Raw genomic sequence first — 27,086 nt, forward strand, 5'->3', positions numbered from 1 at the left:
TGGGTAATCACAATATTAACATTATTTTTTAATACATTTGATGACATTTTTGGAACTCCCCTCGTTGTGGCACAGTGCCTTTGTCTGTGGACCATCGAGCAAATATGGCGGCTTCGCAATAGATGGAAAGCTTGAGCGAGCAAAAATGAAATGATTTCACTTCAGTGTTATTTTACACAATCGCAGCTGCAGAAAGGTAGGCTAAAATGCATTTGGAAACAACATTAAAAGGTGAAAACGTCAAAGTGCCGCCTATATTTTGATAGGGGCAAGGGGTTTTAAGCTTGATGTTGAACATAATGGGGCTTGACTGCTACCTTGCTAGCACACTCTCATAGTATGTAGTAACAGCAATCCCTAAACATAAAGATGTCAGTGATAAATATAAGTTATTAATGCACGTTAATGTTGATCTTAACTGCATCTCTGAATTATAAAAATTACTGTTTATGAGTAAATTTTTTGCAGGGTTGAGTGCATGTTATGTTTTGTGAACCACTAATTGTACAACATAGAACTTGTTCCACCAAGATATAATGTGTTTTTTAAGAACTTTAATCACAACAAGAATACCATGATAACTGTTAATGCCTTTAAACGTGTTCTTATATATCCATACATAAATGTTTTACTAAAGGTACTTTTCTCGGAGCATGTGATTTACATATCATTGTCATATGAAGAGATTTATCATGCTATCTGTTGGTGATTATTTGTACAATGTTAGTGGTAGTTAGTCCGTAGTTTCATTTATTGATTTTTTTGTACAGTGTGTCACAATGCACATAAACAATCTGAATTCCTTCTCATATTTTTGTGCCTGTAGTTGGGATCTATGTGCTTCTGCTCTGAATCAGGTGTAATGAAAAAAGCTTATTCTTTAGTGTTGTTATAATATTACTGGCTAAAACACCGTCTAGTTTTGTGTCATTTCCACTTTCACTTGTGTAAGCATGCAAGACCAACTAGTTGGGGGTGCTTACCATATTGCATGTAGGGCTTGATTGGCTTAATACATTTATACATGTTGAAACTTATTTAGAATTTTGATGACATTGGTCATAAGCTGTCGAATGTAGCATGCAATGATGTTGTTAACCAGCTATACAGTGGCTGTTCATGTGTAATATTTGTACAGTAAATAAATGTTATAACAGTAACATATTAGTTTTTTTATGTTTTAGTTGGTAAAATACATGTGCACCACCAGGTTACTGCAAAAAATATATTCTTAATAATAACGAACAAAAACTACAATTAATATGTGGCTAATCATGGCTTCTTATTACTATAGCTTAGGGCTGTGTATTGCCAAGAATCTGGTGATACGATACGCATCACGATACAGGGTTTGTGATACGATATGTTGCGATATATTGCTATACTGTAAGCAAGGTGATATATTGGTATATTTCTTATTTTAGGAATAGTATATATTGTAAGGAAAGCTGTCATTGAGAACACACCATCATATGGCAGTGGGATATGAATTTGCAATAGTCAGTCCCTGTAACATTCAACGTTATTGAACCAATTTTTGTGCGATTTGAGTAAAGGGTGATAAATTAAAGTGCTTGCAGGGTTCTTTAGTTAAATGTATAACGCGTATAAAATGTGAGACCACATATATATATATATATATATATATATATATATATATATATATATATATATATATATATATATATATATATATATATATAAGACCATGCTTTAAAGGTTCACAGTTTGTTTACAATTGTGACATACAATGTCATAACATTTTGATCTGAACAAAAAAAAATTACATCTGCTTAATATCAATGAAAAATAATGTGCTAACAGCATTCCTGAAGAAAACAAAACAATTGTAAAACAATCAAATTAATACAGATGATGAACCTTTCCACTTGGATTTCACAGGTTTTTCCGTTTGTATGTATTTTCCACGTAAAATCGCTGTAACTGCGACTTGAGCACCGCACCAACTTCTCAAAAGCCCCCAAAATGAGAGAAAGCTGCAGCAGCAGGACGACCCTCCCGCAGGCTGTACCCAGTGCGAGGCTCTTCACACGGATCGCAGCAAGGAGCGAAACTGAGATTATGCCAGCACCACAGTCCCGCGGTGGACTTATCACAAAAGCCCAAATGACGGCACACTTTAGTGTTGTACACCGAAACATGAACTGTGACAATTCTTTCACCCCCCATTACTAACAGCGAACTACATTAACGCTAACATTAGTGGAGTCAAAGCCTGTTTACGGAGAGCCTTCCCACTCCCTATTAAGTCCTATTGTACCTAATTTTGGTTGCAGTACCACCAGAGTTCCACTGGGGACGATCGCCATGAGTGCAAAATGAATGGGAGTCTATGGGGCTAGACTGCTAAATTTGTCCCTTCCATCTGATTGCCATTGAGAAATCTCAGATCTAATTGTAGGTTTTGCAAGTTCAACATGGGTTATAGGTCGAAAGTTGAATGAACGAGTACTTATGTCCTTTCGATTTCTTACAGGTTGAGTTGTTGTTGCCCATAACCCGCTAGCATTCTGCTAATGAATGTGAATGTGTATGACGTCATTGACATTTTAAAAGACTTTTTAAATCAAATAAGTGACTCTTAAAAAATCTAACACCCCAGCAATGTGTAATTTCTTTGCATCTCCTTTCGAATACAACATTCAAATTACTAGACAAAAAATTAAATCTTGAGAATAGTGGATTTTGAGGGGTATACCGCCATTGACCTCCATTCATTCTGCACTCGTCCTGTGAGCACCCTCATGTGGAATCAGAGTGGAACTGCAACCAGTTCAGGAGCCGGAAGTGTAGTGAGAGTGAAACTTCTCGCAATATTAGACATTCTCTGGTGGAGTGCTCTAATGCTAGTATTTCCTGTCACTCAGGATTTGTTCAGAGATGAAGACTGCCATCTAGCGGTCGGGAAATGAACTCAAAACTAAACATCTTCCATGAATAATGCATGATTATTATAATTTTCTTTAATATCTGTATTCCATTTTTGAGAAATACAGTATACAGTAATACTCATGTGTATCGATATTTTCCTACACCTCTACGTTGTTTGTACAAACATGAATGGCAAAATCGTCTTTGTGACCCATGTACTAGGTCCATAAAGTGTAGCAAATCTTTACATTGAATTGAATTTTGCAGTTTCAAATGTTGTTGCTGAATGATTTTTAAAAATAAAGACATCAATATATACTTATTTTTATCAATACCATTTTTTATTAATGGTATTAGTAAGGCACAAAGCAGAGTTTATATCATTTACAGTTGCCAAATAACTTTGTAACTAGCCACAGTAATATAGAAACTTTAAAAAATACTTACAATACTTGCGTGAATAAAAAGTAGAAAGAGTGAAAATAACTTAATCTTAGCATAATTGCTGTTTACAGTAGTGTTGTTTGAAGCTACTATCATTTCAGCAGTTATTATCTATAGCTAGATAATAGCTATAGTTTTCCCTTCTTCCTTTCATTGCAAAAACACTTGAACGAGCTGTGTTCAACCAAGTCTCTACATTTCTCACACACAACAGCCTCCTTGACAGCAACCAATCTGGCTTCAGAAGTAGACATTCAACTGAGACTGCCTTGCTCTCATTTGTTGAAGCTCTAAGACTGGCAAGAGCAGAATCCAAATCTTCAGTACTTATCCTGCTTGATCTGTCCGCTGCTTTTGACACGGTTAACCACCAGTCACAACATCTAACTACTGGGGTGCCTCAGGGCTCAGTTCTTGGATCACTTCTCTTCTTTGTCTAAATGGCATTGTGACGAGTGGGGCAGGGCCGAGAGACGTGGGAACAGGAGCGAGGCCGATGGAGTGATTGGAAATGAGCGACACCTGCTCGACCCACCAGTCTCGAGTCCCACGGAGAAGATGGAGGGATATAAAACCGGAGTGATGACCGTGACGGACAAAAGACGACCAGGCCTGGGTTTTAGTTGTGTTTGGTTTTTATTTGTGCGTGTCAGTCGTCCGTGAGGGGCTGACGCGCTGTTTTGTGTTTATTTTGTAATTAAAGTTTGATTTGATTGTCTGCCGGTTCCCGCCTCCTCCTTCCCAGTGATTAGGAAGTTTTAATTCGTGGTGCTGAAGCCCTGGAGAAGGAAGGATGTGCTGCTGAAGATCCCTCACCACTGTGGTGAATCCGCAGTGCCATCGAGCAGGCGAGGGAGTGTGCCGCCATGGACGCTCGAAGCGGTGGGCTGGAGCCGGCCGCCCGTGATGTGGAGGTCCGGCTGCCGTCCGTGAGGTAGCGGCGAAGTCGGCGCCGTTCGCCAGGGGGCTGGAGCCTGCTGCCTTCGTGAAGGAATCCGGAGGAGCAGGGAACGGGGGACTCCTGCCAGCTGCCCAAAACCAGAGGAGCCGTCGCCGTCCACCGGGCGGCGGAGGCGTGTCGTGCCATCCGCCGAGGGCCGTCCAGTGCCACCACCAGGCATGGCGGAGGAGATCACCCAGCTGGTGGAGGGCCGAGCAGCAGTGCGTCTTTTTATTTTTTGCTCCTTTCTCCCCTCTCTTGTCACTGTCGCTCCTCCTTCCATCTCCTTTTCTCTTGCCTCGTCTGTCCTACCCCCAGGTTCTTCCTCCAAACACGGCGAGTGGAGTTTATACCAAATAGTTCTATTTTGGTCTCATCTGACCACAAGACCTTCTCCCATGCCTCCACTGGATCATCCAGATGGTCTTTGGCAAACATCAGACAGCCCTGGACATGTGCTGGCTTCAACAGGGGGACCCTTGTGCACTCTGCAGGATTTTAATCCATAACGGTGTAGTGTGTTACTAATGGTAACCGTTAAGACTGTTGTCCCACCTCTCTTCAGGTCATTGACCAGGTCCTCTCGTGTAGTTCTAGGATCTCTTTCTCATGATCATTGATACTCCACGAGCGAGATCTTGGAGTCTAAGGGAGATTGACAGTCGTCTTGAATTTCTTACATTTTCTAATAATTATGCCTACAGTTGTTGCCTTCTCACCAAGCTGTTTGCCTATTGTCCCAGCCTTCTGCAGGTCTACAATTTTATCCCTGGTGTCCTTATATAGCTCTTTGGTCATGCCCATAGTGGAGAGGTTGGAGTCTGATTGATTGAGTGTGTGGACAGGTGTCTTTTATACAGGTAACAAGTTCAAACTGTTGCAATTAATACAGGTAATGAGTGGAGGATAGGAGGGCTACTTAAAGACAAACAGGTCTGTGAGAGCTAAAATTCTTGCTGGTGGGTAGGTGATCAAATACTTATTTCATGCAATAAAATGGAAATTAATTATTTAAAAATCATACGATGTGATTTTCTGGTTTTTGTTTTACATTGTCTCTTACAGTTGAGGTATACCTATGAGGAAAATTACAGATCCCTAAATCCTTTTAATAAGTGGAAAAACAAAAAAAAAATTGATTTAAACATCGACACCATCGTGTCAATTGATTAATATGCACGAGGGAGTGAGAGCAAGACAGCGCTCGTGTTGTTTGAAGATGCTGAGCATGCGGCCGGGGCGCGCTGACTCTCTCTCTCTCTCTCTCTCTCTCTCTCTCTCTCTCTCTCTCTCTCCCTCTCCCTCTGTCTCTCTCTCCCTCTGTCTCTCTCTCCCTCTGTCTCTATCTAGCCCCTTTCACACTGCATGTCGGACCCGGAAGTGTCGGGTCGCCTTCTGTGTGAAAGCAAACACGTCCCGGGGTTGATTCTGGCATTGAACCTGGGTCGGAGACCAGAGATCGTTCACTAGCTTCAGTGAAAGTATAACGTGCCTAACATTTTCGACTCGTACATAACACGTCACGCCCTGATGTCAGGTGTCATTACGGGATCTTTACGGGTTGTGTGTGAGAGCATGCACATATCCCGGGTAATCACTGGCAGTGTGAAAGTGCAAAATCTAGCGACCTGTGAACAATTGCCGGAACACTTTACCCATGTATTTGCCGGAATGGCAGTGTGAAAGGAGCTTCTCTCTTTCTCTCGCTATCTCTCTCTCTCGCTCTCGCTCTCTGCCCTGTTAAACTGACAGGACTTAAAAACACATGCAAAAGATAAACTTTAAGCTGTGCAATTAATCTGCGAATCACATTCGTCAAGGGCCGTGGAGCAGCTGCCCCGTACAGTTAATGAATAACGGATCAACTATGACTCACCCTCATTTCGTTCCAAACCCTTAAGACCTCTGTTCATCTTCGGAACACAATTTATGATATTTTAGATTTAGTCCGAGAGCTTTCTGACCCTCGGGTCTGTTGTGAGTGCGACTGCTGTGACAGTTGACGTACGACGCTGCTGACGTGTTTTCTGGTGCGCCCAATAACAAAGATAACATGTCAGCAATGTCACTGCAGTCTTGTGAACATGCTCACAACCGACCCGGAAGAGAAGACCATGCTGAATAAAGTCTTAATTTTTTGGACCAAAATTTATTTTCGATGCTTCAACAAATTCTAACTGACCCTCTGATGTCACATGGACTACTTTGATGATGATTTTATTTCCTTTCCGGACAGAGTATACTGTACATACATTTTCAAAGAAGGGTCAGAAAGCTCTCGGACTAATTCTAAAATATCTTAAACTTAAAATAATATTAATTATATTTAATTAAGTATTGTAAATATATAAATTTCCTAGGCCTACATACAAAAGAAGGCTATCTTCCTTAATTAAAAAAACCTTGTGACATCATCTTTTTTTACACTATTGCTTAACTGATGTCACACTATGGCCTGTGCATTCACTTCGTCTGATATTCTCATTCATTGTCAGAGTCAACGGTTCACGCTTGGTAATGATGGCTGCGGCTGCAGTAAACAAAATGTTCACGGTCACTGTTCAAAGTCATATGGGTGCGGGAACCATAACACATCTAAAAAATTAATTAAATCAGCTTGACACCGCTTTAACTCGGCACGAAGTTCTGTAAAAACTGCCCAGATCTTTTCCCATCCCTTCAACCGTCTAGTCTAAAACCGTGTCCGTGTTGACAGTCATTTTATGTTTGATAATCTATTGCACGAATTGATTGGACCAACCAACACAAGTTTCGAAAACGAAAATAGGTAATTGATTTTAACGACCTTCTCTCGGAGCGCGTCCATGGTTTTTTTAATTCTTTTATTGGAGTGCGTTTTGGAACACGCGTCACACTCAAGGGGCAAGGAACTTGACCGGAAGTTGAAGTCGGGTGGGGGCTGCCATCTTTTAGCAGAACTTCACTTGCGTTAGCATTCCCATTGACTCCCATTCATTTTGCCGTCACTTAGACAGCGAATAACTTTACATCTGAGGCGTTTAAAGACTCTGTTTGTCCATTATTTATTTCTAAAGATACACGACAATGTATAAAGGGCTCCATTACCTTCTATGTTACATTATGGCCCCGTATAAACAGTTTTTGTAAAAAATAGGCTAACGATTGCATCATAACCACTCGGCTCTCTGTCGCATTACCGTACAGACAGGTGGAGAAGCTCGCAGGCAATTAACTTAATATGGCGTACTGACGTTACATTTTAAAATACTATACAAAATAATTAATCAGAATACTTACTCCTGCTAACTCACGACAAAGAACTTCCCGCTCGAGCTCGCCGCTGCAAGATTAACGATGGCAGTTTTCACGCACAGCCACTTAGAAGATTTACATCTGTCAGACAGGTTGCTGACGTCGTCAAGCTTCATTTGAGTCTGCGCGACAGAAACGGAAGTGCTAAAAAACGCTAAAACTGGGCTTCATTTGTCTCGATTGAATTCCAATCGGGTCGCTGTGTCCATTTCTTTTACTGTCTATGGTCACACTGCTACTGCAGCTTCGGACACACAAGCATAACAGCAAACAATACTTCTGCACAATGTTTCTCTATTTACAACAGAAATGTGAATTCTGCCGGTATTCAGACAGTCTCATGCATACAGATTCAGGCTAGAATGAGCTAGGGCTGTCAAGATAGCTGAAAAACTAAATTCAAATTTTTTACTTAAATATGATCACAATTCGAATTGTATTCAAATTTAAAATGCATAATGATTTCAGTTAGCGTGAAGAAAAGCATTTTGCTTCTCTTCTGAGGCCTCAAGATAGTGCATGACTGTGAAAAAACAACGTAATATTTAAAATAATTTTTATGAACCAATTATTATGATTAAGTTGCTTAAAGAACTATAAACAAAAGTGTCATGTATGCATGCATTGTTAAATAAATAAAAAAGGCGTGTAGTTTTTTGTAGTGGCTTCAACTGGATAGGCTAACATAACCTTATAATGCAATCTCGTGTGCCACTGATATAGATCAAGTATACTTCGGCCGTCTGCACAATGTCTACATTATGTCCTTTTCATCATCCGCGTGTGGGCATTTTTTGAGACCGCGCGGACGGGGAGCATACACGAGGTGAAAGATGAGACAGCAGCTACTGCGTGTAAAGCTCGTCCGCCTTTTGAAAGTTGTGTAGATACGGCTGTGCGCGTGGCGAGATGGAATGGAACATGGACTGTGAAGTACCGGGGCTAATAAGGCAGCTTCCTTAATGCACACCTAAAATGCGAATGCAATGTTTTTGCATTCGAAGGTGGACTTTTATTTTAAATTCAACAATCAATTTTTTTTTTTGTTTTTTTTTTTTTTGACAGCCCTAGAATCGCCTATGTGATTTTTTTTTCTTGTTGTTGACATTTCTAATCGTAAACACAGCCATGTTGATGCCTGCAGTAAATGTTTTGCATTATGACAGTCCACTATGCTTATTGATTTTTGAAAATGTTGCACTGTTTGTCATTGTGCACGTAACTTCACGCCGATAAATCATCAGAATTATTTGTCTTTACATTCGTCCTGCCTGTTGTTCGTGGATTTACCTATATTTGGTGTTATTTGCCGTATAAAACTTATTTAGACATGCAAAATTGATTTTACAATCGATTCAATGAACACTTGTCACTCAAATCAAACAGGATTTTTTTTCATAAAAGTGACAACCCAAGAAAGCAAAGTAAATGGTCTCTCATTTCTAGGTTGCATTGATACCTAGTGGTGGATGCAAGTAAAACAGTATAACAGTACCTAATTTTTCATTCAGTAAACATGTTTTTGACAAAGATTTTAATTTGTTTGTGGTCTATATAGCCTGCATCAAAATGAGGTTTGCAATTATGCGCCTGAAGGCATGGGTTGAAGACCCAGTCAGTGACGTCACAATATGTTAATTTGTTTAAATTCATACCGACGTCATCACCATCACCAAAATGTCCTTCTTTTTTTACATTGAAACTTGAAAACAAAATATAGACTGACCTACCAACCCTTTTTTTTTAATTACTGTTACTGCAAACCAAAATATTTTTAAGGATGACCTTAGCTCCGCTGAGGCTGAGCCTTTTTACTTCGCTGTTTCCACGGTGTTGTTCTATACAGTCCCCAAGGTGTAATGGCATGTCTCGCTCCCATCTCTCAGAGTACAGAGGTTATCATAGTAAAGGGAAACGTTATCCATCATTAGAGATCTTGATAAGATATTGTTTATCAACCGTTGCACTCTGCCATATAGTCTATGCTTGACTGAAGTAAGTTCTGTGGATGTTATAATTGTTTTACATAGAATGTAGCACAGCACATTCCATATAACAAACTTTATTTTTCAAATCCTAAAGGCCAGGACACACCAAGCCAACTTCAAAGAACTTGAAGGAACGATAACCAACAGTGTTGTTGCTTTGCGTCAGCAGCGTCAGACCAAAAAGGAGTGCTTGAACATGCGCAAACTAACACGCATGTTCTGCACCTGTGTGAGAGGAATTAGCTGTCTATCTTAGCAGCTATCAATAGTATATATTCGTCATTCAAGAGAAGAAGCTGAAATAAAAGGATACGCAGATATATGAATCATAAACATTAGGGATGCTCCGATCACGATCCACTTCATTTTCAGCGTTTTTTGGCGCATCTTCTCAGTTAACAACGGCTCTGTGTAGTAACAGCTGCTCTATGTGAAATCACGAAACCTGATGGAATTAACCGCTGATTAGAGAACCGGCTTTACTGTCGAGATGCGCATTAACGATCGGCCAATCGTGATCGGAGCACCCCTAATAAACATAGCAGAGTTTGCTTAGCATTTTGAATATATGTTATTGTTTCTTTTTTTAGCAGCTCTTGTTGTTATGAAAATATTCCCATAGGCTATTGAAATGCTTGGGAAATATCGCATAACATTAGAAAAATCTTGTCTGCATAGTCTTCATTTACTTGAAGTTTCATCTCGTTTTCATCACTTTCAAATTGTTTTTATTCTCCTGCACTGACCCGTTTGCTAAACTGATCATCGAATCAGAATTCTCACTGACTACGTTTACATGCATCATTTTTGGTTCAGTTGGACTGAATTAATTTCAAATGATGAATCTGCATGTAGTGTTTACATGAACGCTAAATAAAGTGATCAGGTTGATGTGCTTGTTTATATGTCACAAGCTTCAAATCAGAATAGATTTCTTTTGACATGCGCACACTGCACAATTATATCACTCTTTGCACATAATAACCACTCACCTACACATCTGTTTTTAACAGTAGAATTAATATTTATCCATTTATTAGTTGTCCTGCTACACTTCACAGTTGCCAAGTGAAAGGAGAGTTTTATAATGACGGGACAGCATTTATACAACACTTTATTCATACGTCATTACGTATTTCTGCATCATTGGACGTGCGCACGCTTTCAGTTTTTTGGTTCAATCCGATCAAGTGTTTACATGCACTCTCAATAGTATTAAAGCGGAATAAACTACCCCCTTCAATTGGATCAAAAAAGCTCAAGCTGATCAATTAAGGTGTTTAAATTAAGGCTTTTCAGTCCGCTTGAGCCGTCAATATGAATACAAACAGATTATTTGGTTGCATGTAAATGTAGCCACTAGCCAGCCACTCTCACCAACGGCGAAGATGGCCCCAACGGCACTTCATCAGGTAGAATTGGGCAAATTGCCACAGATGAAAGCCGATGTCTGGAACACTCTAAACAAACTAGCCCGACAGTTGAGAGCCAACTGCCGATCATCGGCTTGGTGTGTCCTGGCCTAATAAATTCTGTAAAATGTTCATGCTGTGGATCCAACTGCCTGTATTTGCTATAGGGTAATTTAATGTTTAAAGTTTCTTGAAGCTTACATTAGGCTAATTCATTTAATTATTGATATGCATTCTCATCTAATTTTTTTCTCTACAGAAACGGTCCTTGGGATTCCTAGGAATGTCTGGTTTGGAGGAGAGTGCCAAAATAGAGGAAAATGACACCTCAATGTCAAGAAACTCTCAAGACCTTTTGAACAGCGAGACATTCTGTGCAGAGGGAACTACATCAGGACCATCAATGCAATATTCTCAAGAGACCATGGCATTACTCAGTGACCAAGGAGACCTCCTGACCACTGTTGGTTTTATGGACACCATCTGCTCAGATGGACCAGCCAAGGCTGCTTACGTCAATGGATCCACCTCACCCCATATCTCAGATGAAATCTTGCTAGATATTTCAAAAAATGTACCAGGATTCCTTCCCAAATCATTACATGCTCAGAATTCAGTCACAACCAATGTCCACTTTGAAGGACCTGATCCACTCAGAAAAGAGGGGGAAATAACAATCAGGCAAACGTTGACTGCGGAGGATGTGGAGCATAGGGGCATATGGGGCTTTGATACAGAATCTCCAGAAAGCTCATTAGATCATTATGATGATGGAAATGACCTTAACTGGAATCCCCAAAGAGAATTTATGAAGTTCCTGTGGGATGATGATAATGGTCTCGAAATGGAGGGAAAACTGTCCCCTGTTCCTTCACCCATCAACCATAAAAGAAGAGCTCCTTCACCGCTCGGCCATAAAAGAAGACGTAAAGAAAAACTGGTGTTAAAAGTTGATCCGTCAGAGGACATCTACCATGAGTTGAATTTTAAATCAAAAAAAGATCACCTTGGTGAAGGAAGCCAGATAGAATGCAGAGCTGTTAAGAAGACACGTTCCCCAAGGAAACCATCCAAATTAAAGTCACCCATTGTAAAACGTACCAAGTATTTTAATGGAGCTGCTGAGGCAGTCAAACACCTGTTTGCCAAACCAGCAAAAAACCCTGTTAGCAAGACTCAAAAGTTGGGATTAATTAGAGAAACTTTGCCATCGGACTCATGTTCTAATGAGGAACCTACATTTTTTCCGCGTAACAGTGGTTTTAAAGAGAAATCTCAAGAACACAGACAAATGTCAAGTAATACAGACACAATTAGTTCAAAGCCATTTATATGCAAGGAATGTGGACAGTGTTACCATGATCAGAGTTCGTTGTTAAATCACATAAGTGTTCACCGGGCCAAGCGACGGAAAATTACTGATGGAATAAATGAGTTGCATCAAATTAAAGATGAAGGTAAAGATGCAAAGTTGCAGTGTCCCCAGTGCACTTTTGGAACGAACTGTCCGAACACCTTTGTACAACATGCTAAGACCCACGAGAAGGACAAGCGGTACTATAGCTGTAATAAGTGTGATTTTGTCGAAATGAATGAAGTTGAACTGAGACGCCATTTGCTTCATAAACATGGCATCAGTGGGTCTGATCTGACTGTTTGGAAATCAGATGGATTTCAGGAGCGTAAAGTCAATAAATCAGTATGTCCAGTGTCCTTCCCCGATTCTTTTCAAAGAAAAACTAAAAACACTGGAAATCATGTTGAGGCTTCGTTTCAACCACAGTTTATTGAAGAACAGGCATCCTCACATTCCCTTGACAATTGTGATGAAGAACCATCTCCAACTGAACAATCATTCTCTGTTTGCAATGTTCTTACATCATGTGCAAAACCAACAGCAAGGTCGCCAAAACTGTCACTGAAGATCCGAGCACCAGACAAAAACAAAAGCTTTTCGTCCAGTGAAAAGTCTGGTCTTCTACGGAAGAAAAAATTGTGGATGAATAAAGGTGTCCAAAGCCAATCAAGACTTGACAATTCAATTCAAACACTTTTATCCAGAACGAAATGTAGTAACCAGAATAACTCAGAATGCAACACTCAACAGGAGCCTGATGAAAGCAGTACAAAAGAGTGTCTTGACAATTCCCTCAATTGCGAGACCACCTTTTGCGGAACAGGTGCTAGTTTGTCCCCCTTAAAGTGTCTGAAAAGATCAGGTCATTCTAAAGAAGGGAACACTAAAGGAACTTCCAACTCTGATGAAAACATTACTTGTTCAGAAGATGTTGGAAACTCCAACTATATGCATATAAGTTTGGAAAAGCAAACATTAAAAAAGTCACCATCCAAAAGGAAAATGTCTACCCCATTCCACAATATGCAGGGCCAAGATATTCTTTTAGATTTCCCAAAATGCAGACAAAATTTTAAGAAACCTGAAACATCCACAAGAAGTAAAGAAATGATCAACAACGGTCATTTTATGTGTGATTCTAATGATGACCTTGGACATGAAGAATGTGAAAGTAACGAGAATGATAATGCACGTTTTGTTAAAAAACAGACGACACCTGCAAAAGCAAGTCTTGGTGCCTCAACTGATCACTTTGGGAAAAATCACAGTTCCCCAAGGATGCTCTCTGTCAAAGATGAATGCAAGGATGAAGAAATCTCGGAAGCGATCACAGTTGTAAAGCGTGAACCGGGTTCAGATGTTGAGACTGATCTGAAGGCTTGTCCGTACTGTCCTGCTGTGTTTGAGTCAGGAATTAGCCTCTCTAATCATATAAGAGGACATTTACACAGAGTGGGCCTGAAAGTACGGAAAGCTCCAGTTAAGGTGACTTCTCGTGACAAAGTACCTCCAGTTCGACGACGAACACTGGCACCAGTCAAAACAGGTTATGCTTCTCTTTCACTTGATATAATTCCTTGCATGTATACATAAGTTTTCTATTTTATTTTTTAATGAAATCAGTAAAGTTATAAGTTGCAGAAAAGCCTTTATTTGTGATAGTTAAAAAAATGTAAAAGACAAATTAAAAAAAAATTGAGGAAAACGGCAGAGTTCAGATAAAGCTTTAGTGCAGGCTAGATATTTTATTTAGCATCTGGTTTTGCATTTACCATCCATAACAAGGAACAATAATTATCGGCTTATCCATATTGACTAGAATTTAGAAACTAGAAGTGCATCCATGGAAAACATTTTGTACTGGCATATACCAGTAGATGCATTTATGCTACAGAGTTTAGAAATGTTACATAATTTAGCAGTACATTTTTCAGGTTTGGTCAGAACAGTGATGATAATCTAATTTTCTGATAATTGGCCAGTAAGTGCTTACAATGAGGAAATTTTCAGCTTTTTCATATACTGAATATACAGTCCATTCGATTTGCAGAAAATTGATTTGATTAATTACAATTTTACAAAAAAAAAAAGAATCTTTGTATATAAAAATTGTGAATGCGTTGTCAAAATTGTATGAATAATCATTGCGTACACTCAAAAAGGGCATTGAAAAGTATGTATGACACGTCATGTATGGCGTGAAGCATTCAAATCAGACAGACTCAAATTCCAGCTGTTATAACGATTATAATTTAATGGATATAATCAATTCTCATTGAAAAGGCATTAAAGCATAAGCTGTAAAATGGAAAGATTGGAGATTCACTAAAAGAGTAATGTTTCATTTCTGATGTTTTAATTTTCTGAGCTGTTTTCCATTCCAGGTGCTCCAATCCTGGCCAAATGTACTTGATTTGTTCGTAGTCAGGAAATGTGTGTGTTGGAGCATCACTGACAGGCGTAAGATATTGATGTTTAAAGATACCTTTAAGGTAGTAGTTTAAAATTGCAAGTTAGCTAACAAGCAGGCTGGTTAGTGTAGGCATTTTCAGTTTTAGTTTAGACAAATTGAATTGGCTTCTAAGCAATAAATATCTGTTGTAAATGAAACTGATTGCATATGGTTTCTTTGTTGCAGAAGAGGATACATCCCAGATTAATCATCCAGCAGAGCTGAAAACTGACTGCCAACAGACAGAGCTCATCTGTCCTCTCTGTAGGGACTGGTTTGACACAGGGACTGGGCTGTCAAACCATGTACGAGGCCACCTGAAGCGCCTAGGCAAACCCTCTTCCACCACGTCTAAATCCCCAGTGATCATATTGAAAGAACTGATGCGTGACAAGAAACAGTTTCAGATGAAGCTACAGGTTCTTGAGAAGAAGTGCCGCGCCACCAATTCTTTCCATCCTATTCGGTTGAGTAACGGTTTAATATTTGCATCTACTGTCAAACGGAAGAAGGATGATAGGGAGGACAAGAAAAGGTTAGACACTGGTAAAGCCTCACCACCAAGTGAGCTGATTGGAATTTTGAAGAAAAGAAGAGCCCATGAAGAGACCAAAGCTAAGCAGTCATCCCACACAGCGAGAAAGGCTATTCTTTTATCTTCAGACAGAGACTGTGGCATGGAGATACAACCTTTAAAAGCAGTGCCAAATTCACTAGCAGGTAATGTTTCAATGAATTAGTGCAGGGCAACGATTAATAGCAATTAACCTCATCCAAAATAAAAGTTTTTGTGTACATAATATATGTGTATGTACTGTGTATATTTATTATGTATTTGTGACCCTGGACCACAAAACCAGTCATAAGTGTTAATTGGGGGAAATTGAGATTTATACAGCATCTGAAAGCTGCTTTCCTTTGATGTATGGCTTGTTAGGATATGACAATATTCGGCTGAGATACAACTATTTAAAAAAATCTGGAATCTGTAGTTTTAAGCAATGCGTAATACTAATCAAAAATTACGCTTTGATATATTTATGATAATTTTAGATAAAAATCGATAATTTTGACCCATACGCTGAATTGTCGACGACTGCTAAAAATATACCTGCATGACTTATGACTGGTTCTGTGGTCCAGAGTCACAATAAATACAGACACGTGCATGTATATATATTTAAGAAAATTTTTGTTTATATATTAAATATTTATATATAATATAAATTATATGAAGTTAAATATATACATGTAAATATTTTCGAAATATATACTTCATCTGTGTGTCTTTAAAGTGATGTGACATACAGCCTGGCCCTTACTCAGAATTCGTGTTCTGCATTTAACCCATCCAAAGGTCACACACACACACACAGCAGTGAACACAAGCACACTGTGAACACACACCCAGAGCAGTGGGCAGCCATTTATGCTGCGGCACCCGGGGAGCAGTTGGGGGTTCAGTGCCTTGCTCAAGGAGGCCTCAGTCCTGGTATTGAGGGTGGAGAGAGTGCTGTACATTCACTCCCCCCACCTACAATTCCTGCCGGCCAGAGACTCGAACTCACAACCTTTGTATTACAAGTCCAAATCTCTAACCATTAGGCCACGACTTCCTTTATATATGCATAATAAATATACACACACATATTATATAAACAAAAACTGTTATTTTGGATTAATCGCGATTCATCTTTGCCTAGCATTATTAACCATACCCATATGCTTCAAATGCAGATTTTTTTTTTTTTAAAACAGTGAGAGGTTATAATGACAAAATTATTTTTTGAGGGTAACTATCTATTAAAATAACATAATAAACCCTCATATTTAGTAGCTGAAAGCTGAATAACTATGTTTTTCATTGATGTATGGTTTGTTAGGATCTGACAATATTTGGCTGAGATACAACTATTCGAAAATCTGGAATCTGAGGGTCCAAAAAAATTTAAATACTGAGAAAATAGCTTTTGAAGTTGTCCAAATGAATTATTAGCAATACATATTACTAATCAAAAATTAAGTTTTGATATATTTACAGTAGGAAATGTACAAAATATCTTCGGAACATGATCTTATCATGTTATAATGAACAACCTAATGATTGTTGGCATAAAAGAAAAATCGATAATTTTGACCCATAAAATGTTTTTTTGGCTACTGCTAAAAATACACCCCAGTGACTTAAGACTGCTTTCGTGGTCCAGGCTCAAATTTAATTTGTCCATTCGTATTTGGTCAAATAGCAAAATAAAAAATGGACAATTTTTCTACGACTATCCAAAACAGAAAAAAAACTATAACAATTGATTACAGCCTGAAGAGACAAAGATCAAATGTACTGTTAATTTACTGTTAGCAGTGTTGACGTTTAGCCCAAACTAGTCTTTGAAATGTACAATAATTTATATAATGTTTAAACTATAATTAATTGGTTAATCTAATTATGCTGTAGAAATTTGTTCAATTTTGTCATCACAGTCTGTGAAAAGGGTCCATAGCCATACATTTTAATCTACTATAGAAATGTTTATATATGTATCTAGATAGATAGATAGATAGATAGATAGATCTATTTGTAGATGTATAGATGAATATACATTAACATTTTATATTAATGCATTAATGTAAATGTATAAATGTTACATGTATCATAGTATGACTATGTGTTTATGACTGTAAGTGTTTAATTGTATATGTTGTGTTTCTGTTACAGAGAAAAGTGAACTCAATAGAAAAGTGTGTGTGCATTGTAATACCACATTCCACAGTGGTGTCAGTCTCTCCAATCATTTGAGGGCATATGCACATAGAAAGAAAAAAGCTCTTCTGGACGGAACTAGTATGTGTTCTTCTTTACTCCTGTGTTTAATACATTTTGTACTTGCATTTGACTTCCTGTTTATGAAGGATGCTGCACCTCACCGTCACTTTGATCTACTGAAGAATGCATGCCACATGATCACTGCTACGTTACTAAACTTTGCTTTGACTGTGCCAATTTCTCATAACAAGTAACTGAACAAGTAACTTAAGGTATAATTGTTTTTGAAAATCTGATTCAGGTGCTTTTGGTAGCAGACATTTATACTAACACCTGATGGTTTTTCAGAGAATCGTTGCAGCACGATGCCATTGTAGAAGTATTGTTATAATTATATTTTATCTATTCATACTCAACTGTCCAATAATAGAGGGTTACTGAGATCAAGTGACTGTTATTTCGGCTGGTCATGTGATCTCAATATGGCGGCGAGTTGTTCACCACAAGGGAAGTGATATTTACATTACATTCGTTTTGAAAGGTGTGGAACATGGTGCACTTTTGGATGAAAGATTACTGAATGTTATATATGGAATGAATGCTTTAACACATTTTGCTAAATGTAAAAAAAAAAAAAAGAAAAAAAAATGTAATCGTGAAAGCCTATGGTGTGCTTTTTAAAATGCCCTTCATTTGTTTGTAATTTCTAATAAATACATTATTATTGCAGCTTTTGACTGTAAACAGAGAAAGCAAAGATCGAGGTCTGGGACGAAGAAGAAAATGTACCCTCTGCTGCACACACCAGAAGAAATCTACAGACTTACTTGCAGGTAACCTCTATGTTACAAACGTTAATAAAAGTAGATTTTATATATTAAAGGGGTCATATGATGCAATTTCAAGTTTTCCTTTATCTTTGGAGTGTTACAAGCTGTTCGTGCATAGATAAGATTCCTAAAGTTGCAAAACCTAAAGTCTGAAACCCAAAGAGATATTCTTTATAAAAGTTCAAACTCATCCACACCCTCCTAAAACGCCTCGTATAAACACGCCCCCACATGTCTACATCACTGTGTGGGAAGATTTGCATAACACCGCCCGAATGTTCACGCAAAAAAGAAGGCTTAATTTTGATTCTCACTGTAGTATTGTTGCTGCTGTTGCCGCCATGTCGTGAAAACACTGTGTGTTTAGGTGTTAAAGGGAAACTTTACTTTGTTTGAGGAGCAACAATAATGTACATTATGTGGAAAATGTGTTTTTTTTAACCTTAAACCGAATAAACATTGCATTACACCAAATACACAAAGCAATGTCATATGACCCCTTAAATAAAAAAAATCTAAACTTTTATTTACATAAATACATATAAACATTTCTTCTATTTTTCACAGCCACTAAAATGTAATTTAGTGTAACAGTAGTTCATACAGGGCCTAGTTCTCTAGGGATGGTAGAGGGTGCTAAGTGCCCTCATTTCAAGACTTGGCAAACTATCCAGTGTACTTTTGTTTGCACTCTGGAAAGCATCAGAAATTCCTTGTGCACTTTAGAGAGCTTCATTTGTTATAACAGAACTTTGCGAGATCGTGATGTTCCAAGAAGAGTGACCATTTATTTTTTGGAAACATACGCTGTAAAAGGTCAGGAATGATTGATATATATATATATATATATATATATATATATATATATATATATATATATATATATATATATATATATATATATATATATATAGTGATATATATATATATAGTGATAACCACATCAGTGGATGGGGCAAAAATGTACACGACAATAGATGTCCATTAAGGCTAGAGCACCCTCACAAATTTCAGAACCACTTTCAGTGATTTAATTCTGGAAACAGACCTAAGTTCATATAATTATAATAAATTAATCTCGTTAGACACATTTACAACAAGAATTGTTAATGACATTAAATTATTCTATTTAAGGATGACAGCATAGCCCCCCCAACACCCCCCCCCCTTTTTTATGAAAGTCATTTGAAACATTACTTGATATACTTTCCATGTACACTATATACTTTTTATGTGTATATGTGACATAAATTTCATACCATTTAAATATTACGTTTACTTTGTAAATCTAATGTGCAATTGTTTCTGTGTGCAGGTTTTGTGATCTAGTCTTCCAGGGCCCTTTGTCAGTGCAGGAGGACTGGATAAAGCATTTACAGAGGCACATCATGAATACCGCTGTACCGCACACAGGGGCAGGGATGGTGGAAGTCACCACCTTCCCCAAGGACTCTTGTCCCAACACAGACCCACAGGCACAACCTTCAGTGATGCAAACATCCTCATGAGCCAAGGAAAACACAATTTGTCCTTGGAATATCACTTGTATGTAAATTGTTTGGTTCCCATTTGAATTTTATATTGCCATCAGTAAGGACTTCAGTTTTTTACTCTTATTGAGGATCCATTGTTAACAAAGACCTCTTTTTAGATATTGTTACATTGTGCTGGTGTTGAACATTGTCAAAGAACGTACAAACGGTGGGTGAATATGTTGAGATTTCAGTGAAACCCACCAAAATACAACCTTTACCTCAGATCCTTCTCACACAGTTTAATCTGTCAAGGCAGATTTATGCTCTACAAAAACTGAAATGAAACTGTATGTGGATTTTATGTCAAGCCATTTTAATTTGAAAACCAACAAAAAAATGTTTTGTCTCATCCATGGATTTTTAAAAGGTGCACATATGATGCATGTGTAGAAATGTAAGAAGACTATATATTTACTTCAGAATTTTAACTCATGTCAACACACCAGTTATTATGTGAAACAACCCATATTGATATTAGCAGTTCAGACAGTATGCATGTCATAACTCCCTGTTTATACCATTTCTGGTAACATTTGGGTTTTTCATTTATTACCCTGTTTTGATTATCTTTAATCTGTAAGTTTGCCACGTGTGAAAAAAAAAAAGAAACATTAACTGTTACTCGTGTAGGCCATTTTTTACGGTTCATATATTTTTGTGTATAAACCTTTTTAGGTAATTTATGTAAAAAACAAAACAAAACAAAAAACAAATTGTAAATCACTATGAACAGTTTTGCTGTTCAGAATAAAATGTTTTGGTCATCTTTATCTTGTATGTTCAGCTATGAATTTAACAATTTATTTGCAAATGCGCAGTGCTAGATTCAACTTTAGAGTAAATGACTAGTGATTCTAGGATATGTGCAGAAAGCAGAATCGTCCTCTCTAATGAAGCAGAACTAGTCAAGTGAAAGAAACTGGTGGATTTGTTGGTAGATCCTGAACAGTTTGTGGGAATATAAATTTAAGCAGAAGGTTTATAATATCACATTCAGCTTCAGTCACACCCATTGCTAAAAGGTGTTTAAATATAAGAACAATCATCCATTCACAAACACTTGCAGACTGTATTGAACCAAGGGGCTCAGTGTTATCAAGATAGAAATGTCTACAGGAAACAACAGTAAAACCAAACAGAAGGGGGTGGGCTAATCCTCTATAAACCAAATATTAAAAAGGGTGTTAAAAATAAAAGAAAGTAAACAAGTGGAAACAGAGTAGTAATTGAATTACTTAATCTACTACAGTAAATTAGAATATGCAAAATAGGTCTAAATGCAAAGCCAAAATCAGTTGAAATACAAAAACAAGACAATCTTTTCAGGTAGTGTTCTTTGTAATATTAGCCCTTAATGCTAAAGCTGATGGTTAATCTAATTGCTTTTTAAAAACACTATAACTTGTCTTGTTCATACACATTTAATAATCAGAGAACAGAAAATATAAGGAATTAATAATTACACAACAGAGAATGTTAGGGGGAGTTGTTCGAGATGTTCTATGACAAGTGTCTGGCTTCTAAGATATAATCATAATGACAAGACAAGAGTAAAGTGAGGGCAGCTTTACAAGGTCACTGTGGTTCTAATCATGAGTTGCAGGGTGTACACACACACACACACACATTCTGGCAGTACTGAGTCCTTGACATGCCTCTTATCAGCACAATACCGCAAAACATTTCACTCTTTAACAAAGAAAATACAAAAACACATTCTCCAACTCAAAAGCATGTTGCAATATTGCTGTTATTGCTACAGGGAAAAGGTGTTTCATCAAATCTTTCATCATGTCGGATCTTGTCTTTTGAAGTGTATAAAATGCTGAAAAGAGAAGCTCCTAAACTTAAAGGACAAATCTAGAGATACATTTACATGTTTAATGTTGTAAAAAAAAAAACTTAAATGAATTCTAAGTTGGGATTGTTTCCATATCTAAGGAGTTAAAAGACCTCACTGAATACTGAAGTTTTCCATACTTGACCTTTCAATACTTAAAGGAAAAGTTCTCCCAGAAATGGTCATTCTGTTTATGTTTTTGTCCATACAATTTAAGTCAGTAGGGTTGGATGTTGTTTGGGACCCCATTAATGGACAAAAACAGTTCAATATATCTGTTTTTGTTCCACAGTAGTCATACAAGTCATACAAGTTTGGGATGACAAGTAAATAATGACAGAATGGCAATTTTTGGGTGCACTGTCTCTTTACAATATGCATTAGCCTGCATATTCAATATGACAAGAAAAAAAATATATATGTCAATAACACAATGTATAAGTATAACAGGACATAACTGAAACAAATGGCAAGCAGAAGCAAACACAACCCTGTTCTTTGCAACATGTGTATTTGCATCCTGTCTTTGAGGCCCATTTTTAGACCATATTTTTGATGACAGGCCCATAGAAATTTTTAAAGATTTCTTGCAGAATTTAAATATCCATCAGTCCATTAATCACTAGTACTGATACTTTCCTTGACCTCCAGAGGCAGTGTGTTGAAAAGATGTTCCTCCACAAAAAGGAGGTTTTTCCGAAGGCGGCGACACTGGCCAAGCTGGAATGGAAGGCAATCTAAGCAGTTCCCTTTGAGCTCTAGATGGGACAGCTGAACTAACTGCCCAATCGCCTCTGGGATGGATGTGATGCTGTTCTGACCCACACATAAAACCTTTAGTTTTGAACATTTAAACAGTTGATTAGGCAGAACCTCTACCTTGTTCCCAGTGATCGCGAAATGTTGAAGGTTGTGAAGGTATCCAACCTCCACTGGTATACTTGAGATGCAGTTGTGGCTGAGGTCAATGTGCCTCAATTTGGGCAGATGAAACAAAGCTGGAGGAAGGGTCTCTAGTTTATTTTGACAGATAACAAGAGACTCCAGACTTTTCACTAAGCCTATCGATGTTGGAATAGCAGTGATCTTGTTGTACCATAACTTGAGGCACATCAATCTTCTCAGGTGCTGAAAGCTTATGATCTCCTCAATGGTCCGGATATTATTATTCTTCAAATCCAGTTCTTGCAAGTTAGCCAAGCTAAAGATTGCATGGGGTATCCTCTCCAAATCACAGTTCTGGAGCTCCAAATCAACCAGGCTCGTCATCTTCTTGAGACTGTTCAGTACCAGTAATTTAGTTGCATCATTGTGTATCACCAGTTTGGTGAGATGTGGTGAAAGTTCTGTTAGATTAGTTGGTATTTTGTTGAGATTGCTTTTGAGGTACAATGTCCTCAAGTGTCTCAGATCTCTAAGTGACTCCAAACCAATCATCTTGTTGTGTTCAGAGTTCAAGTTGCCAATCAGGTTCAGTTCCTTTAGGCTCCTCAACAGATAAATCCATGATGGGATTTCTGCTACATCAGTAAACTTAATGTGAAGGCATCGCAGATGGTCACGGAAAAAAGTGAAAGCAGTTTGTTCAACTTTAGCTGGGCAGTGATATAGATGTAGTTCTCGTAGGCTGGTCATTTGAGAAACCTTAGCTGAAATCCTGACCTCAGGAATAAGCTCTAACTTGAGGACTTCTAGATCGGTGAGGTCAAATACAGCATTAGGGAGTCCCGACAGCATAAAGAGGTGAAGTTCTTGTTCATCCTGAGCATTGGAAGTCACATGCTGACGTAGTTTTTCAAACGTCCATTCATGGTTAAGGCTTATTTCTCGTAGTTTGTTCTCACTCACCTCAGAGAGAAATACACCAAATCGTTTGGAGTACAACTGGTCATATTGGTCGACCATGTGTAGAAGAAACGCAAAGTCGTTTTTGACATCAGGAATATCACTAAAGCTACTTTCCTCTCTGACTTTTTCAAAAGAGTACTCCTTAAGAGGTCTCCTGAAGAGCCAGTAGAGTGTATACAAACACACCAGTCCATAGAGACATATCATAGCCATAAAAGTGAAAAGAAGTTTCCTCAACATGAATGCCATGTTGTGCGTGCAAAAGAACTGATCATACCCGATCAAACTTTCAATTTCAGGACGGCATATGTGGCTGAAACTGATCTCTGAGGCAAATGCTGATGTATAGCTCAAGATCAAAACGATCTTTAGTGCTTTTATCGCTGTCTGAGCCACGTAGAGTTTATAGATGAAGTCACTGTCTTCTACATGGACTCGAAATTTTCGCACTTTCTCAAAAAGAGCCTTGGCTTGTTCTCCATCTTTTTTGTCTAAGGTGGTCAGGCTAGGAGCTTCTGCAATAAGCTTTTCAGTTGGAAACTGCACCTTTGGAGTGTCCATTAAAGGTGTAGACTGACTGTTGTCATCCGAGGATACGTGTTTCTGGAAAACCACACCACCTGTGAATCTCTGCTTTTCCTCAGAATCTTCACAAGCAGTTTCAGACAAAGCTTTCGTTGTCCATGGTGATTCAAAGCACCGCCCCAAAATGGAAACAAAGTGTTCAATCTTTGAGCTGGTCTTTGGGTACTTGAACCAAAAATTGCTGCTTACCATTAGCATTATGGTGTGTATGAGGGCAAGGTATGGGAAGTATTTGTTGTACCACGGTAGGGCATCATGGTAGCACTTTTGGTTGACAAAAACATACTGCTGAAAGTCCAGATTTGTTTGTCGTCCTCTGGGTTTAGACCACCTATCTTCCCTTTTTAAGTGGGTAGGTTGAGTGGTAAGGAGTTCATTTGCAACACTGTCAGGAAGGTCTGTGGTTGTTGAGGGTGCAGAGCCCAGAACTGATGTGGGACATACTAGTCGATTTTGTGCTGCCTCAGGATTTATGCATTTCTCAAGAATGGGAAGGCATGCCACTTGGTCTTTGGATAACTGCATAGTCCCAGAAAAAATGGCTAACATCAACATTATTACTCCAATATAATCCATGAACACATCCCACCATGGTTTCAGAATACGGTACTTCGGCTGGACGTCATTAAGGGAGGCAACTTCAGTTAGACTAAACATCCCTGTAATGAAGAGAAGTGCAGTCAGTGCATATGAAGTCAGTGCATGTTTGAACAGAATTAATTTGAGTCTATTACATGGCTCAACATTCTTCAAAGGTCTTTGGTGTTTACGCCAAGATAAAGCAAACGAAAACTATATTTTATTGAGCAGATTTACTTTGTCATATTCTTCAATGAAAATGACTTACAGTGTGAGTTAAACCACGTACAGTGCATGTACTGACTATGCATTATTCAACAAATACCAGCTAGTCGAGACTCTCATGTTTGTGTAGCATGAAGTGAAACACGTGTCCATTCACTTCAGATGTGATTCCTGATTCTGGGTTAAAACATTTTTGGCTGCCAAGTGCCAACGTGGTATTAATAGCCCAATTCTGTTTTTAAAATCCCAGTGGCATGCACACAGTTCGTGCACTGCTTTATTTTGTGTCTGCTATTTTCTCAGTGTAGTGCATGAGAAATAGAGTCTGGAAACACATGGCAGATGTTAATCATTAGAATTGTATGTGTTAACCATTTAAGGGATTTAAGAAATATATAAAAGTTTTTATATATTATAATGAGTTAACTTTTTCAATCACCCATTCAGAATGCAGCTATTTAGTCGATGACACTGTAAATATAATTTGAAAACGTTTCTAGCTTGTTCTGAAATGGATATTATCAGGCTAATGAAAAATAAATATTCTAATTTGTATAATGCAGTAATTTGATGTCAGGATCTACAATGCAGACAGAGTCTGAAACGCCAAACTGCTGACCTCACATATGGAGCCCCTGGGAATAATATATTTCTAGGTAACTTAGAGTTAGTAGGAAGAAATAAGCCTCAAAGACCCAGATAAAAACAGTAAAACGGGTTACTTACTTTCTCTATGCTGTTTTTCACTGGGATGGAAAAGTGCGCGCTGTCCTTATCCTGATTGTAATATTGCTTTAGACGCTAGATTTGTCAAAAGTTGTTGAGCAGGAAACAGACTACAAAAGTCAAAAGCATAATCGCCACCAAACAGTCTTGTTTCGGGATAGTAAGTATCCATCAAGCACTGCACACGCTGTCCAGAGCACTGTAACTTCGGCCTGGGGTTAAAATATGCGATTCTTTGTCCGACCTGCCCCGACTTGTAGATCAGCAGTCAAGATGACGGAGCTGTTGCGTTCGTCAACTGCGTATTTCATTGGACGCTGACAGCGTAGCCTTTATGAAAGCACTGGATAAAATGCGTTTAGAGCTGCAGACGCGCCCAGTACACAAAATAGTGTTTTAGATAAAGCTGTTTTTTAAGTAAAGGTGGAGACTGTGAAGTATTACAGTCCTGACAGCCATAACTATTTAATAATTAAGACTAACCCCGATCACTCTTCTTATATACTTTATTTTCTTCTCCATTTTTATGAGGAAACTAGGACCCAGATGCTTAAATGCAGGAGTAGTGTTTGGTTGGCACAGTGTACAGAAAATGTTTTTTATTTTATTTTTATTTATAGTTTGTAAAGAGGAACATATATTTTCCTTTGCTGTCTTACCGAGTCATGAACACGTGTATTTTTCTTCCTCTTTGTCATTGTTTTATTCAACCAGTGTTTTGAATTATTTTGATTATTCATAAACAATCATAATATAGTTCATAATATGACAATTTTAAATTACAGAAGTTTAAATGATCTACACATTTCTACTATTTCTTATTTCTAACCCATTTTATTTTACACATGTAGCTGCCATAAAAATATAGCTATAAGATGTCATCGCCTGTTTATCAGTGCATTTGCTCCTTTATTGCTCTTGAGGTGAGAGAGATATGAGTGTTCTCCATTGCATGATTATAAAAGGGCCCAACCCTTGGTTTCTGAGAGCACTAGACGAGGAATTAAACCAGTAATAACTTTGTATGAGACATCTGCATTATTAAGCACAAATGATTAATGAATTTAGGGATGGTATATAATTTTTAAATACAGCATTGTTGAAACTTTCAAGGCCTTGTCAGTAAACATGGAATGAAAAAGAACATATAGTCACAAATAGTTTTAAAATGAGACAGCAAATCACGTGCATTTTCCATTTAAGTCAAATTAAAGCCATGTGCAATACTGCGCCTGTGTTATGTTTCAGACAGATATTGTAATGTATTATACAGCACTATTTATAATCGAATTTGTGTTAAAACAAACTACAAAATGAGATGCATATTGTGCTAGGGCTGGCTCTAACATTTAATAAAACTGTTATATTGTTATAT

General features: G+C 38.0%; 2 protein-coding genes across 2 annotated transcripts; one reads left to right on the plus strand and one right to left on the minus strand.

Moving 5' to 3' along the window:
* Positions 1 to 77: 77 nt before the first annotated feature.
* Positions 78 to 20,678, plus strand: LOC127950814 (zinc finger protein 644). The gene is made up of 6 exons (XM_052548123.1): positions 78 to 196; positions 11,230 to 13,873; positions 14,966 to 15,499; positions 17,496 to 17,621; positions 18,274 to 18,376; positions 19,689 to 20,678. The coding sequence occupies exons 2-6, from the start codon at positions 11,254 to 11,256 to the stop codon at positions 19,879 to 19,881; spliced, it is 3,576 nt and encodes a 1,191-aa protein (XP_052404083.1). The 5' UTR covers positions 78 to 196; positions 11,230 to 11,253; the 3' UTR covers positions 19,882 to 20,678.
* LOC127950815 (volume-regulated anion channel subunit LRRC8D) lies at positions 20,201 to 25,999 on the minus strand. The gene is made up of 2 exons (XM_052548124.1): positions 25,712 to 25,999; positions 20,201 to 24,840 (listed from the first exon to the last, which is right to left on the minus strand). Exon 2 carries the CDS (start codon positions 24,836 to 24,838, stop codon positions 22,364 to 22,366), a length of 2,475 nt encoding a protein of 824 aa, XP_052404084.1. The 5' UTR covers positions 24,839 to 24,840; positions 25,712 to 25,999; the 3' UTR covers positions 20,201 to 22,363.
* Between the last annotated feature and the right edge of the window lie 1,087 nt (positions 26,000 to 27,086).

This window comes from Carassius gibelio, chromosome B2 (genome assembly GCF_023724105.1).
Source record: "Carassius gibelio isolate Cgi1373 ecotype wild population from Czech Republic chromosome B2, carGib1.2-hapl.c, whole genome shotgun sequence".
In the NCBI taxonomy this organism is placed as follows: Eukaryota; Metazoa; Chordata; class Actinopteri; order Cypriniformes; family Cyprinidae; genus Carassius; species Carassius gibelio.

Excerpts from the sequence above, each read along its gene's own strand:
- LOC127950815 (XM_052548124.1), bottom strand. The coding sequence starts at position 24,838 with ATGTTTAGTCTAACTGAAGTTGCCTCCCTTAATGACGTCCAGCCGAAG.
- LOC127950814 (XM_052548123.1), top strand. The coding sequence starts at position 11,254 with ATGTCTGGTTTGGAGGAGAGTGCCAAAATAGAGGAAAATGACACCTCA. Across the intron at positions 13,874-14,965 it reads ACTGGCACCAGTCAAAACAG|AAGAGGATACATCCCAGATT; the intron begins GTTATGCTTCTC and ends TCTTTGTTGCAG. Across the intron at positions 18,377-19,688 it reads ATCTACAGACTTACTTGCAG|GTTTTGTGATCTAGTCTTCC; the intron begins GTAACCTCTATG and ends TTCTGTGTGCAG.